A 15,829-nucleotide genomic window follows, 5' to 3' on the forward strand; every position below is an offset into this window, starting at 1 on the left:
AAGTTATAATAATCTTTAAGATTAGCTAGCTTTTTTTCTATTTACTTTTCTAGGCTAAAAAAAAGAATTTTCTTTTAGTTATTATTATTATTATTATTTTAAATAACTTAATTATTATTATTAACCTAAATAAAGGCTTAGCTCTTAAAAGAGGCCTAATAAAAACCAAGTTATATAATAATAATTCTTAGATAATTACCCTTTACTTATTTATTTTTAAGGTTAAAAATAAGTATAAAATAGATAAAAGGAAGGTTACTTATGCTATAGTAGTAACGTTATTAATTACCTTAGCTTTTATATTAGCCTTAACTAAAGCTATACTATTAATATATAGCTAAGACTTTTTAAGAGTAGTTAACTTATAATTTTTCTAGGTAATAAAGGACTTTTTAGTTCTCTTAAGCTCTTTTATTTTCTTTATTATTTCCTTAATATACTTATAAGCTTTTTTAGTATATATATTCTTAGAGTAGCTATTATTAGCCTTTTACTTTATACTAGCACTAAAGCTTAATAGGTAGCCTAGAGAAATATTAGTTAAGTTACTATAATTAATTACTATAAATAAATAGATATAAATAGATCTTATAAAGGCTAAAAAGAAGATATTCTTAATAGTAAATAAGAAACTAAATAAAAGTTAAAATACTTTTAGAATAAATAAAATAATTAGTTTTTTACTTTTAAATTAATTTTTTTTTAGAGTTATTATTATTATTATTAAAAAAAAAAAGTAAAGTTAAAAAAAAAAAAAAGGTAAAAATAGGTTAAAAATAATAAGTAGAATAACTATAAATTATTTTATTTTTTATATTTTTTTTAACTATTAATTATATTTACTTTACTTATATTCTTTTATTTAATTTTTTTTTTTTTAATTTTACTTTTTTTTTTAATAATAATAATAATAATAATAATAACTTCTATAAGTTAATTTTTATTTTATTTTATTCTTTTTAAAAATTATTAACTATTTAGACTTATTATAATACTAATAGCCTAAGCTTTTTATAAGTATTCTTTAAAAAAGGGTACTAAAAAGCCTTTTATAAAAAAGAATAGTACTAAAAAGTCATTTACTATTAAAGCTTTAGTAAAAAAACCTTTAACTAAAAAGGCTATTAAAAAAACGCTTAAGAAGGTTATAGCTACCCCTCTAAAAAAAAAACACTAAAAGGCTAATAGTAAGTATTTACTTAATTACTATAAGTAATTACTATAATACTAATTTATTCTTAGCTATTACTCTTTATAAAATCTATAAATATTAGAAGTTAATTAACCTTTTAATAGTAAAGGTACTTTTTTAACGTTTTTATAAAGAGATTATTTATAATATTTCTTAATAAAATAACCTTTATTTTTAAAAAGTAATTATTTTTATACTCTAAGAGGCTACTAAGACTTATTTTATAGTTATATTTAAAGGTATATAATTACTATAATTAATTATTATAATAATTAACTTATATCTTTTTAGTTATTTAGTTAACTACTATTTATACTAAAAGAGTTATTATTATAAAAAAAAATATAGATTATATTAAGTCTATTCTTTTTACTATAGAGCTAATAAGTAAAGACTAGTACTATTATTAACCTCCTCTAAAGTCCTTTTAGTCTCTTAGATAAAAGCTATTTAGTTCTAGTTTTAGTTTAAGTAAAAGAAAAAGAAAAACTAGCTTAACTACTACATAAAAGCTTATACTTAAGCAGTACTGTAAAAGGCTTTAGAAAGAGAACTATAGTCTAATAAGGCTTCAGAAAAAAAACTATAGTTTAATAGTTAAAAGAAATACTATAAGAGAAAATAAGAATACTATTTAAGAAACATTTCTATAAGTAGGCTAATACTAAGGATTACTATAAAGAATTACTATAAATAAAAAGATCTTATTATTAGTACTTAACTTTTTACTTATAAACCTTTATATAATATATCTTCTTTAACTTATTACTTAATAATAAATTCTAATACTTTACTTTTAAAACTATTAGTTTTTTTTCTCTTATTATTAATTAGTTTAAAATAACTAAATAAACGTTATAATTAAGATCTTTTTTAAACTTTATAAGGTCTTTTATTACCTTATTAACCTTAGCTTTTTTTTATAATAGTTACTTTTTTTCTTTTTTTTTTTTTTATAGCTTTAACTTTAATACCTTTTTCTTATTACTAAAGTATTTATTTTTAAGTTCTTATATTAATTTATTAATATAAGTATTAGCTTTAGTAGTAGTAAGTCTTTTTTTTAATAACTTATTATTATTAATAAAAATATACTATTATTAGAATTATCTATTAAATTACTAGTTTTATAAAAATATAAAAGTACTAAGAAATAATATAAATAATTATAATAGTATATAAAGAGATTAACTTTTTTATATATTTCTTAAGTTATTATTATTATTTCTATTATCTTTTTTATTCTTATTTACCTTAGAGTTAGTCTCTTAGCTATATATAACCTTATTAACTAATAATATAGTATTATTTTTCCTAGTATTTATACCTTATATCTCTTTATATAGATCTAGTAGTCTTAACCCTTTTTTAAAAACCTACTTATACTTTAAGTAAATAATTAAAAAGTTCTCTTTTACTTTATTACTATAAAAGACCTTTTTATTATCTTTATTAAACATATTACTTAACTTATAAATAATAAATATCTAAATAAAAAACCTCTTTTTTTTACTATTATACTTATTTTTTATTTACTTATTAGTTATAAGACTAGTAAATTAGCCCTTAATATTAATTTATATTATAAGATCTTTAAAAACTAGCTTTCTTATAATAGTTTTATTAATATTAAGGTTTTTATTATAGTATAAATTAAAAAGCTTTTTTATAAAGTAATAAGTAAACTTTAAAGTCTAAATAGTATAAAAGTATATTAGTATTTATTAATTAAATAAATCTTTAAAAAAAAGTAATATACTACTTAAAGATTTATTATTAACTTTATTATATTTTTTATTATTATCTTTATTATAGACTTTAGTAATGTCTTAAGTAACCTTTTTATTAAGCTATTACTTTTTTATTAGCTTTTTTTTTAATTAATATAATAGGTTTTTTTATTTATTAGTAATAAAAGCTAAAGTAATTAGTTAAATAATAATAAAGCCTTTTATATTAATAAAAAGCCTTTTTTTATTTTACTAGTTACTTATTATAAAAGTATAAGTAATTATAATAATTATTTATAATAATTTAATAAAAAATAATAATATAAATAAAAGTAAAGAGAAATAAAGCTTATTTAGCCTAAAAAAAAGGGAAAGTAGTAAGAATAATAACCTTTATAGGGATAACGGTAATACATTACTTAATTTAAGCCTTAATAATACAGGAAACTCTACTTAATTTCAACCTGAGGTATTTTTTACTATGGTACGGCCGTTACTGCACTTATAACGCAGTCATTGATCAGGCTCTAAGTCATCACGACGTTATACACAAAAAGATGCGCTAATTTGGACATGTCACACAATCTATACCGAACTTGTGTTTGCTATCTTGTTTTTTCCCTTATCATACAGAACCGCCCCAAGTAACAAACATAAGCGCGGCATAAATACTAGCAGGCGCAATAATTACCGACGCCATCATTTACTGGTACATAAATATCTCTAACCGTCACACCGAAACATCCGCCAAACCCCCATCGAGCCCCCTTTCTACACCGGCTCTAAGACAAAACGACCTAGTAGCAGCGCCACCTGGTAATTATTGTTCGTCTAACCTCTCCCTCCGGGGTTTCGTTATCCTTGGCTTTTGCAATACCTGCCCGCCCTACATTTGTCAAGAGGGCGCCTGCCGCCGCGTGGGGTGACAATGCAAGGCTGCAGGCGACCCACACCCACCCAACCCAACCCCCCACCTCCGGCCCGTCTCCACCCCGGTCCCGGACCGGACTTCGCATGGCACTATCGGACGTCGCCTTGGTATTATCATTGTGCCCCCCCTGTAGCCATTCACCCTTGATGTGTCCGTGACATGATTGTCCCTATGCATTACAGATGTACGGTATAGAAAACGGTCATATGTTGCACAATCCCATGTTGATTATCACAACTTTGTGCTGGGATACGTACTTTTCCTATCAATGAGGCTGTGAATGATAGTTGACGATATTTCAACACAAAATCAACAGAGGCTCCAGGAAGAATTTGAACGAGGCGTAATGGTGACATTCGCTTCGTAGCTTGCCTCTTCTACAACGAGCTTACGCCCACGCCTTGTTCGTAGCCCTCTATCTAGACCCAAAAGATGACCGATAACCGTACCCGGAAAAAGAAAAACCAATGCTTGCTTCCTGCATCGCTCCCACCATATCCTAAACTTCAATTTTGTGAACCTAGCTCCCCATGCAGATGAGTGACCACAAAAACAAAATTCTTGCAGGAAATGCATGAACGCGTACAAGAATCACACGCAGCGCCTAGTTCGCCTCCGGAAAGCAAAGGGGCACCAGGGTTTCTGGCCAAGTCGTCACACCACACACCGCTCCTCCGTCAAACCCCCCCCCTTTGTCAGAAACTAATGCTGTGAGTGAGGCTGCGGCGGCGGCGGAGGCGGCATGATGCTCCCATCGTGATCGACCTCGATCTCAAACTTGGGGATATCCTCGGCTTTGAAGTACATGGCCAAATCGTCCCCTCCCGCCGCTGAGATGGCGTACATGTCCTTGCCCAGCGCCACGCGCCTCACCTTAGCGCCCAACCCCCACAGCCGGCCGGGAGTCATCTCCTGCGGGAGCACGTTCTCAAACGTCTGCCAGTGCGACCGCACATGGGCGAGCGCCGTCCGCTGCAGCGCACGTTGGCTCGGCGTGCAGTGCTCGATGACTTTCTTCTCGCCATGGCCGCGCCACTTGATTATGAGGCGGACGGGCTTGAAAGGCGCCGAGGAAACGCCTGGGACGGCGGGTGCAGAAAGGCCTTGGTGGTGAGGTGGGCGCATGCCGGGTGGGAAGCTAGGCAGTGGGGGCGGCGGCGGCGACCCAGCCGCGGGTGCGCGGGGATGCACGCGCGTTGGCGGGCCTCTCCAGCCCGGAGGAGGAGGAGGAGGTTGCGAGACTGCGACAGGCGGCGCAGGGATGTAGGACTGGCGTGTGACAGGGGCAACAGCAGCGTGGCGTCTCCGGGGAGAAACTTCAGGCTCGGAGTCACTTTCTACCTCTTCTTCTTCTTCCTCAGATGACGAAGAAGAGTCGTGGTTCTTGGAGTTCTTCTTGGACGTGCGCTTGCTTTTGCGGCGAGAGGAAGATTTAGTCTTCTTGCCCCTTCTAACGTTGTCGTCTTCACTATCAGAAGAGACGGCTGACAGGGACAGCACGTCTGAGGCGTCGACGGTTGATGCCTCGCTGCCGGAGGATTCGGACTCTTCGCCGTCTCGGTGGCCAGAGACGGTCTTCACTCCGCGGGGGAACGAGAAGCCGTTGGCGTCGATGAACTGGTACACCTCCTGCGAGGACTTGGTGTGGAGGTTCTCGAAGGCATCCTCGAGGTCGCGGCCCGTCGCTGAAAGAATCTCCTGACGCTTGCCGCGGTGGACCTTGACGGCGTAGATGGTGTACGACTTGTTAGGGTGGCGTGAAGTGTAGATGTCGACCGTGGCACTGCGGCCCGAGATCAGACGGAGGTTATCTAGATTTTCCGTGTAAGCCGTCGTCGAGTTGCTACGCCACGCAGCAGCAGGAGTGGGGAGAGGGATCTCACCTATGATCTGCTCGCGCCATACGAGACATAACGGATTGGGGGCCATTGTCGTTGGTACGGGGCGTCTTGACAGTGGTGCGGCTTCACGAATATCGTTCAACAAAACGAACATGTGCAAGGAACAAGACGAGGCTTAGGAGCTGGAAAAGTTGAAGAAGACGTGAGGCTTAGAACCGCGAGGCCAAGAATACTCCTTATATACTTGCGGCAACATCACTCTAGGTCGTCGTCGTCCCATAGGGGAACGTTGAACATGTGGTATGCAAGAGGGCCTTACAGCCTGCTTGGCACATTTCGGCCAAACCGTTGCGGTTGGGTAACCTAATAGAAACGGTGCTCTGGAACGGCAGCAAAGAGAGTTGGGAAAGTGAGGCGAAACGAAGGCGGGACATTGACGACGAACGGGGCCAAAGTATGCTGGTCTTAGATTGGATGCACCGAATTGTCCGGGAAGCAAGGAAGACGGAAGGAAAGGGAAAGGTGCGTACACTAAATTCAAGGCCGAGCATAGCAGGGGAGCTTCAGCTTCTCACGCCCCTTGCACAGTCAATTAGTATCTGATCTTCGGGGTGACATGCTCATGCATGAAATACCTTGTCATCGGAAAGCAAGCGGCTACTAGGAAAGAATGGGGGGTCAGAGAAAAAGAAAAGCAACATACCTGTACAGTCAAGACCTCTTTTAGGAGTGTACTAGTAATATTAAAAACGGCTAAGCGTCTGGTTAGAAGGGGGCAGATTTAACGTCTAGCAGTAAGCAGGTATGGATTTACTAAAGCCGAGACCAATAAGATAAACATAGGTGCTATATGCCTTGTTTTAGCATTAAGTCAACTTGTAATATTTACCTTATAGCTGACCATTCCGTGTCCCCTGGGCCTCCCTGCATATTCTGCCGGCAGATGATGGCCGGTCAACTTGATGTGGCTGGTCCCTAGGCGCGTCCTGCAAGGCGCGATGTGCACTTTGGTGCCTCTCCTCCTCGCCGATGCGGCTCATTGCATGCCTCCGTGGTGTAAAGGACCACGAGGACGGACAGGTTGGCTAGACGACAGTCATCCGCGCCCAGCTCGAGGCATAGGATATAAATAAGCCAGCTGGTCGGGTTTTCACAAAACGTGTTGCTGGCACGAGTAGCGCCAGCGACCAAATGACGAAGAATTCCAATCAGTGTCTTGTGTCTCGCACAAAGCCTGGACACGCGGCGATGATTCATCGTGGCCGGCTCGCGAGCCTCTTGCTACCCTTGACACAACGCGCTCCGGCAACGACGACCGACTTGGGAGTTGCATTGCTCTCGTCCGCCCTATCTGTTGCTCCAGCTCCATTTTCCAGCAGCTCTCCTGTCGTCATCGTTGGGCCGTTGCGCAGGCATTGCTGGTCTGGCATACCTGCAGTCCCATAGCGAGAAGACATGTCTAGAACACAAAAAGATCGATCTGAGACAGAAAAGCGAATAACGCTCGGATTTGTTGCAAAGGGGGAGGTGGAAGCGCGGCAAGGCACCGTGAGTTCGCAGCACAAAGATGAGCAACCGTCGCACAGAGCTGGAGAAGGAAACGAAACAAGAAAGCGTAAAAAAAAGCTGAACAATATCCGACGCATCTGCCCACCGCTGTCTCCCGGCTTCGTCCAAAGTCTGGACTGGGCGCTGAAAATGGTTTTGCGGAGTGGATGATGCCTGTCAAAAAGACGTCCCTATCCCACCCATGCAGCGAACCGTTGGACCATGCAACACAAATCAATTGCTCGTAGGGCCAGAGAAGAGCGGTCTGTGAGATGGGAGGGGCCAGGTAAAAGGTGCCCCATCAGGTACGGGCATAGACGACGAAGCACGCTGCACCTCCTGCAGCGTGGAAAACGGGAGAAGCAACATGCCACGCTTTCTTTTCAGGCAAAAGTCCGAAAGCCAACGCTGCCCGCAAGCTTCACCCAAGAGGGGAGACCGTGACGTGCTCAACCGTCGGGTGTTACTGAAGGCCATGATGTCCGAAGCACACGGTCCTGGGACCCGTTTTCTGGTACACGAGGCGCTTTCTTGTATCTCGTACCCAAGCGAGCCCAGCTAGCAGCGTCTCCCAATCAAGGCCGTTGGGCATAAATCGGTGATACTGGGCACTAATCGTGCAGACGCAGCCAATCTAGATCATCTAATGGGTAGGCAGGAGAGGAAGTGAGGCTGGTGGCGGTGATTTGATTGGTGTCGACTTTGACGATCCAGCTCGAAATCTTGGCCGAGCTGCGCTGATCCTACCGCTCCAGTCAGCCATCTGGACAATACTGATGACCCGTAACTTCATGGCAATTCAAGGCTATGGTGATTATCAATCCCAGTCGACCCGGCATCTTCCTTGCGTCAACTGTAGAACCAAGACACTATAGACGGGCACTAGATGGCCTCAGGAAGATCGTTTCCCGAGTCAGACGGTGCCGTCGCTTCGATCCAGCGTCGATTCATGGTATGGTTGTGCGTTCAGCATCCGAAACAATCGTGCGTGGTACTCCATTGTCTTCATGTTGCCCTGTACCTGTTCTCGAGGCGACTGTGCATCTGACCCTTCACATATACTTGCTCCGTGCTTCCATGGTTCAACCGCCAATGTGACCAACTCCTCCATGTCGCTCTTGGGCACCAACTGAGACGAGGCTAAATGTAGTAACCACATGGTGCTTGTCATCCAACTCTATCTGCCACAGTCCCACGCTCCTACGTCTGAAGACGCTCCAGCCGCGAGCTGACAGCCTCAACGAGGGCCGTCTCGCGCGAGAGGAGAGACATGACTTGCTGCAACTTGGCCTTGCGGATCTCTGTCGGGATCTTGAGATCCGATACCGTCGACGACGACGACGAATCCTTCCCGTCCTTGCCCTCGCTTTGTTTCTGTATCCGTTCCACTTCTCCCAACAATTCGTCCCGAAGTCGTTGCACATCCTCCAAACGTTTCCTCAGCTGCTTCTGCTGTCTTGCTCCCGGACTGTCTTCTGAGGATAATCCCAGCACGCTGGCCTCCATGCTCCTGACCTCCTCCACAAAAGCCTTTTCCTTCGCACTGAGCTCCCTGGTCGCAGCCTTGCCAACATACTTGCGGACGCCTTCCAGCCTCTCGTTGAGCCGCTTTTGGCGCGCTTGCGCCTCAGCAATGCGCCTTTCGAATCTGACATCGTCACTTTCGCCCTCCCCATCCTTGTCGTTGCCCGCAATCTTATCGATCTTTTCTTTAACCTCGTTCGCTTTCTTGATTTGGTCCTTCAGCTCATCTTGGAGAGTAGCGCAGCGGCGGAAGATTTCTGCCACGGCCGTACCAAGGCGGTATGTATCCTCTCCCAGGATGCGGTGGGCATCTGTGAGAATCTGGAGTGTGACTGGCGACAACCGAATTTCCTGGTTCAAGATGGTTTTGTGGCGAGAGCTGCGGAGTCTGTTGATCAGCTCAGGGAGGTCGGATTGCTGCTCGAAAGCGTGCGACGGCTGGAAAGTTGGGCGAGGTTCGTAAAAGTCCAGGGGCTCCATAGTAGCGGGTTTCTCTTCAAACGGTGTTTCATGGCGGATAGGCGAAAATTCGTCCTCGGGCGTGTCGAACGTCAAGGCGATCGGTTCGTACGGAGTGGCCGAAAGCAGGAAGTATCCCAAGTCCGGGTCGCGGATGGCGACGGATGCGGCGAGCGGCACATTGACGTCGGACGAAGAATGGGTGTACAGTCGTTCTCTGATAGAGTTCTGCCCATTGACAAGGAGACCGAGACGGAAGTCAGAGCCAGCCTCTGACTCTCCCGAGAGCTCCCCCTCAAGGCGGAAGACCCAGGGAGAAAAGGAGAGAAAAGTGATGCCGACGTAAGAAGTGACAAAAAGCGAGTAGCGTGACATGACATCCGAAGAAAAAGTTGGCCACGCGTCGTCGTTCATTTCACTCCCCGTCATGGTGTCGATGCACTGGAACGCCAACAGAGAGGGTGGGTCGGCAGCGGACAAGAGACGTCCGAGCTTGGATTTGTTTCGAGGCGGGAGCCATTGTGCTTCGACGCCCTCCAAGTCCAGGTAGACGCGGACCTGGCCAGTGGTGGACAGCAGGCAGATGACCGATAGCGAAAGGCCCTCCTGATCACCGTCGTCGAAGTCAAGGTCTTCGTCCTCACCCATCATCAGGTCGTCGGTATCAACCTTCTTCCCAATCACAAGGATGTCCGTCAGCAGACCATCCCCGGCGTCCTCGCTTTCGGGATCGGCGTCAAATTCAAACGGGCCCTGGAGCCTTGGGATGACACCCGGCCGGGACGGGCGTGTGTAGACCTCAACGGTTTCCTCGCCCGGCGCTGTGTCGAGGACCTGAGGCTCTTGGGAATCCAAATCGCCCATCCACTCGAGCTGTTGCTGAGCGAGGAGTTTATCTTTTTCAGACACGGCAGGGTCATCCTCCAAGGCAGCCACCTTGGAGACGATGGAAACAGATAGCGAGGGGATCAAGGTCGGAGGCGGCGCCCACTTTTGGGGCAGCAAAGGACTTAGCGCGTAGACATCGCCTTCTCTCATGGCGACCCAGAGAGTCATGGGACTCCATCCACCGGAGCCGCGACTAGCAAAACACGCCGAGGCGACCTGCATCTCCAGCGAATACTGCGAGAAGCTAGCATTTGTAGCAGCTGTTGATGCTGTGAAGTCTTGGTCCAGGGTCGTGCCGTCCACCAGTTTCTTGAGGTCGATTGAAAGTGTAGGAGAGTCGAACGACCACCGATCCGTAAGAGACAGTTCCCATACCCGCACGATAGCATCAGTCGTGACGGTGACCAGACAAGAGCCCTTGACTCCGAGAGGGTGCCAGACAGCCGAGGCGACGGAGGATCGCGAAGTGACGTGGGTCGTAGGTCCCAGCGTCCAGATCTTGGGTCGCAGGGGCCCGGTGTCCTCAGCTGTGAGATGGGAGGAGTCGGGAACAACGCAGATATGAACGGTGTGCGTTGTCAAAATCGCAAGGAAGTCGGAGTTAGGGGAGATGACGAGCTGACGAATGTCGTCCGCAACGGGGATTTTGATGGTCTGTAAAAGCTGTCAGTGATCGCCGTCTCCAAGCCTGTTGAGTCTTGAGTCTAGCCCATACCCGGAAGCCCTGAGCCGTAGCCGCCTCCTCCGTCGAGGGAATCGCTTCGTCGTCGAACGCCTGCGCCGAGTCTTCCCACTTGACGCGGCTGCCCATGCGACGGTGCGCATACTTCGTCGACCATTTGTCTTTCAGGTATGCTAGGTCGCCCCATCGCAATTCCTTGCCCACAGCGACAAACACCTCGGTGCCTCGTCTCGCAATCGTTCGTCTCGGTCCAGGAGCCTTCTTCTTCTTGGATGTGTAGGGCGACGGCGCGCTCAACGCCTTGGAGGCAGCGTCGCTCGAGGGCGCGAACAAGTTATGGCCGGGTCCATGGGACAGCCACGGAGCTGAGTAGCTCTTGACCTTGGGCATTGCGTCCCTGTCTGGCCGGAAGGATGTGTCGTTGGGATATATCTGTAAGTTATCGCGGTGTAAGAGGTGTTCCGCAGTTGCAACCGAGCTCGAGAGTTGTTCGTGGATTTTTTCCGGTGGTGTTTGCCAGACAGATGGTTGCCAGAATTGTTCCCGGTCAAAAAACGCGGTTGCTGCTAGCAGCCAGCCACACCGAGACCCGCCCCAAGCTTCCGGACAGAGCGCCAATCAGAAGAGCCAAACAAGCTGTGTAAGTCGTCCGTGCTGGAAGCCTGCAAGCCAGCGCCAACACTTCGCTATAGGATTCGTAGACCCATTTGTTGTTTTGCGCGCGAAAGGCATTAGGAAATTCCACACGCACTCATTCCGAAAGAGGCATTTACCGAAAGCTCTACTTGCACATCACCTTTCTCACATTGAAGGTGCCGAGAGCCACTGCTATACTTTTGCTAGTTGCCACGCGTTGAGAACTCCTACATGGCTGGAATGTGGTATCCTCTTTGTAACTTCGAACGGTCACCGGGGCGGAGTTACTCCAGCTGTTCGGCATAATCTCAAAAAGTGGCCGATGTGGTACACGGCGGCAATCTGTTCCATGCTTGATTTATGAGAGAGAAGACCGGCCTACGACTTTGGATGTTGACACTGGAAGCTACTGAGTTTCATGGACGTGGATGAGTCTTATGAGCATTATAGGCTTTCTATACCCTGCTATGAACGCATTCCTTCATTCATTTGCTAGGATTGGGAGAGCACCTAAGATCGCGGTGCTTCGGTGCTGACGGGCATTTTACAGATAAACTTGACGATAAAAATGATTCAACTCGTCGAAAACTAGAGACATCTTCACGTCTTGACCGAGCTTGTCTCTTCTCACCTCTGCCCCGCTCAATTTGTATTCGAGCCAGATACACATGGACATGCCCAGTGGTAAGGTAGCTTGGCAAGCCTCAGTTGACGAGTTCGAATTTCATGTATAGTCTATGCACCGATATGCTGAAATAGGAACGATTGATATGCTTTTGTTTCGACCCGATGTTTCGAACCGAGTCTTGCATCGTCGCCGCCAGGAATGCGAAGCCTGAATTGAAGCCGAGTCTGATGATCGCAATGCTCCAAGGGAATAAAGATGGAAGGGGGTCCGTGCACCGACTACTGAGCTGGGTTTTGCGACCCCCAGGAGAAAGCCTGCGAGCTACACCTGCCTGAGGTACCTTGGTACCTACTTGCCTTTACCTTCCTCGACCTTTTACACGGGCCAACCTTACTCTAACAGTCGCCGCGTCTTCTTCTAGACCGACTGCCAACTTCAGTCCACTTACACCACCGATCACGAACCAATTGACCTCCAACCGTAAAGCCTTGTGCCCCTTATAGTCGTCCAAGATGCAGGTCCGCCACAGAAACACAGTCGAGCGTCTCGACAGACCGAGCGCATACTACCACAACAGGGTACTTCCTCAGCTCCCAGATGGCATTGCAGCTGTGTTTTTCCACCTCGAGAGGGTATCATCAAAGTACTAACTCCTTGGCCTCCCAGAACAAGCGCAGAAGAAACGACCACCGCGAAGCCCGCGAAGCCCGCGACGCCGAAGACGAAGCCGCCTCCAAGAACGAGCCCCTCCCCGAGGACCCCCTCGCGAACGCCACGACCCTCTACGTCGGCAACCTCTCCTTCTACACCACTGAGGAGCAGGTCTACGAGCTCTTCTCAAAGTGCGGCGAGATCAAGCGCCTCGTCATGGGCCTCGACCGCTTCAACAAGACCCCTGCGGTTTCTGTTTCGTCGAATACTACACTCACCAGGACGCTCTCGACTGCATGAAGTACATTGGCGGCACCAAGCTCGACGAGCGCGTCATCCGCACCGATCTGGATCCCGGCTTCGAGGAGGGACGACAGTACGGCCGCGGCAAGAGCGGAGGACAGGTGCGCGACGAGTACCGCGAGGACTATGACGAGGGACGCGGCGGGCTGGGCAGGGCCATCCAGATGCAGAGGGATCGGGATGACCGGATGGGTGATTATGAAGAGACGCGATGAGCAGGCGTGGATTCGACAGGCTAAGCGGGACAATGCTCAGGGGGACGTCCAAGAAGCAACGGAATGTTCACGAAAAACAGAGGACAAGATCAAAAGCAAAACGGTTGCGTGTAACACTTTTTTCGGGCGGTGGGAAACGATGCTTTTGCAACCTAGGCAGGCTTTTGGGATGCGATACCCTCCATTACAACACGGTTAAGGACTTTTTTTCAAGATTCACCTCGGTGCGGGATTGGAGCTTGCTGTGCTTTCAAACGAACACTCGTGATTCTGTGCAGCTGTATAATGGGTTGTGTTTCCTCCTAAACCCATGCAGGTGCGTAATATACAGGGAGCTCTGCGGTGTCTCGGATTGCTGCTCTTGTCAAAGGCATTCCTGACGGGAGCATCCTTTCCCACAGAGGTTCGAGTTGCGTAGAGTACATATTCGTACACGGATCTGGTTCTCCAATCGTCTTCCTCCGACATGACTGGCTGCTTTCTATTCCCCCTCGCGGGCTCATCCGACCCAAAAACCCCATCGACATCCTCGAAATAAGGTCGTTTAGTAACCGGGCGGGTTCAGTCTCTGCGAAACTCTTGTCCACTTGGGCAGCTCTGCACATACATCGTCAGCCAAACTCCATCCCATCCCTCACCCTGCTTCGCTTCTCCAAGTGGAAAGACGCAAAGAGTCCAAAAGGCCCCAGGGGAGGGGGGGCAGGGGAAAAGGGAAACATACTATGAATACCCTTGCGGTACTTCTTCTCCTTGCGGTCAAACATGGTGTACTTGTCCCGCGGCAGCATCTCCGCCTCGGTCGGCATCTCGGCCTTCCACCGCTCCAGCGCGGCGACCGTCTCGCCCTTCTTGGCGAGCGCCGCGTCCACCGTCGCGACCACGTCGTCGACGGCCCGGAGGCGCTGGCGGTGGCGCCGCTTCTGGAACTTGGACAGCCGCCAGGGGATCTTCCAAAGCAGGCCGCTCGAGAGCGGCGAGGTCATGCGGAAGGCTCCGAACATTGTGTCTGGTGTTTCTTTGGGGGGGCACGAGGGCTCGCGACGACCGGGATTCGCGGAGGGATTCGAGGGACAGAGACCGCTGGGCCGGGCCGTTTCGGTGGTTCGCTGATTGGTAAAGGGGGGGAGCTTTCAGTAATTCCCTTGGCGGCCGTGCTGTCGTCGTTCGTCGTTCGTCGGAGGAGGAAGGGTGTGTGATGCGCAGGAGCTCGATTCCTTAATCGTCTACAAACGTTCGACTCTCCTTGGGAAATTTTGGAGCTGCGGTGAAAAGTGGGGCGCCAGTCCATTGGACGGCGCCAGAGCACCAGCGTGCGCCGGAATTTCCCAGGCGTGTGCCTCTCTGTACAGTACACCCTGACACTTTGCGGCCGCGCTTGCGCTGAGCACACCCGGCAAGGTCCCCACCGCCCTGCAGCCCGTCCGTCCGCCCCGCGGGACCTGCACCGTTGTCTGTCTGTCTGTCGCTGGCTGGCTGGCTGGCTGCTCCAGCGGGAACTCGGTGAGAGGCGCAACCGTGAGAGCTTCAATCCAACCAGCCCGGCGATTCTCAAAAAAGATACCCCCCATCCCCGACGCCCGCACACGACACCAAGCCCTGCGACGGCCTCTGGACGATACCCTGCGCCTTGTCACCCCCGTATCAACATACATCGAAGAGCCATTCGTCCTCCCGAACAGTGAGCGAGCGCATCCACCATCACCACCATCTCCGACCGACACCCACACACGCCTGCACATGTCGCGCCGGTGAAGAGGGGAAACCATGTCGTACTACTTCGCCATCGTCGGCACGCAGGACAACCCTCTCTTCGAGTATGAGTTCGGCACCTCCAAGCAAGGGGGCGACGGCCAGTCGCGCTTCAACGAGCAGATCCGCCATTTGAACCAGTTCATCCTGCACAGCAGCTTGGACATTGTCGAGGAGGTGCAGTGGGCGCAAGGACAGATGTAATCAACTCTCCTCATTTTGTCCACCCCCTTTTCTACCTTCTGTTGGATATCACCGGGCTCTACGTAGCTTCGTTCCTAGTAGCTTTCATCACGGATTCACAGATGGACCCGTCCTTTGCGCCAGATACACATGCTAATGCGAAGCGTCACGATTGATAGGTACCTCAAGATCGTCGACAAGTTCTTCAACAACTACGTTTCGTGCTTCGTTACGGCCGGCAACGTAAAGTTTCTCCTCCTGCACCAGCCTTCGGCGCCGTCGAGCACGGCTTCGTCTCGGTCCTCCACAGCCATCGGCGCCAACCCCACGAGTCCCGCAACGGAGGAGGCCATCAAGAACTTCTTCCAGGAGGTGTACGAGAACTGGCTCAAGGCCATGATGAGCCCGTTCTACAAGGTTAATATGGAGATCAAGAGCCCTGTATTCCGGTCACGGGTGGCAGCGGCGGGGAGGAAATACCTGTAGTGGATGGAGACATACAACATGCAGCTCGCGAGGAACAAGTGGCATTGGCCTTGGACAGGATGCATTATTCATTATGGGGTCATTCATAAAACGTGATCAAGACGTGTCACGACTCAAGCACATTGCAACTAAAGGCCAAGTTTGGTATGTTCAAGTCACCATTTCGGTGTTCCATTGCAGACA

General features: G+C 47.1%; 5 protein-coding genes across 5 annotated transcripts; 2 read left to right on the forward strand and 3 right to left on the reverse strand.

Annotated features, from left to right (window-relative positions):
- Positions 1-4,555: 4,555 nt before the first annotated feature.
- ColSpa_06894 (uncharacterized protein) lies at positions 4,556-5,782 on the reverse strand (the record flags this gene model as incomplete). The annotated part of the gene is made up of 1 exon (XM_049273106.1): positions 4,556-5,782. One exon carries the CDS (start codon positions 5,780-5,782, stop codon positions 4,556-4,558), a length of 1,227 nt encoding a protein of 408 aa, XP_049129063.1.
- Positions 5,783-8,442: 2,660 nt separating this feature from the next.
- Positions 8,443-11,185, reverse strand: ColSpa_06895 (nucleoporin NUP82; the record flags this gene model as incomplete). The annotated part of the gene is made up of 2 exons (XM_049273107.1): positions 8,443-10,767; positions 10,829-11,185. 2 exons carry the CDS (start codon positions 11,183-11,185, stop codon positions 8,443-8,445), a joined length of 2,682 nt encoding a protein of 893 aa, XP_049129064.1.
- A 1,386-nt stretch (positions 11,186-12,571) lies between these two features.
- Positions 12,572-13,228, forward strand: ColSpa_06896 (nuclear cap-binding protein subunit 2; the record flags this gene model as incomplete). The annotated part of the gene is made up of 3 exons (XM_049273108.1): positions 12,572-12,637; positions 12,726-12,959; positions 12,992-13,228. The coding sequence occupies 3 exons, from the start codon at positions 12,572-12,574 to the stop codon at positions 13,226-13,228; spliced, it is 537 nt and encodes a 178-aa protein (XP_049129065.1).
- Positions 13,229-13,772: 544 nt separating this feature from the next.
- On the reverse strand, positions 13,773-14,229 carry ColSpa_06897 (54S ribosomal protein L31, mitochondrial; the record flags this gene model as incomplete). Its single annotated transcript, XM_049273109.1, has 2 exons — positions 13,773-13,825; positions 13,950-14,229. The coding sequence occupies 2 exons, from the start codon at positions 14,227-14,229 to the stop codon at positions 13,773-13,775; spliced, it is 333 nt and encodes a 110-aa protein (XP_049129066.1).
- Positions 14,230-14,992: 763 nt separating this feature from the next.
- On the forward strand, positions 14,993-15,646 carry ColSpa_06898 (putative trans-acting enoyl reductase; the record flags this gene model as incomplete). The annotated part of the gene is made up of 2 exons (XM_049273110.1): positions 14,993-15,177; positions 15,325-15,646. The coding sequence occupies 2 exons, from the start codon at positions 14,993-14,995 to the stop codon at positions 15,644-15,646; spliced, it is 507 nt and encodes a 168-aa protein (XP_049129067.1).
- Between the last annotated feature and the right edge of the window lie 183 nt (positions 15,647-15,829).

The sequence above is a fragment of the Colletotrichum spaethianum genome, assembly GCF_022836535.1.
Source record: "Colletotrichum spaethianum MAFF 239500 DNA, contig17, whole genome shotgun sequence".
In the NCBI taxonomy this organism is placed as follows: Eukaryota; Fungi; Ascomycota; class Sordariomycetes; order Glomerellales; family Glomerellaceae; genus Colletotrichum; species Colletotrichum spaethianum.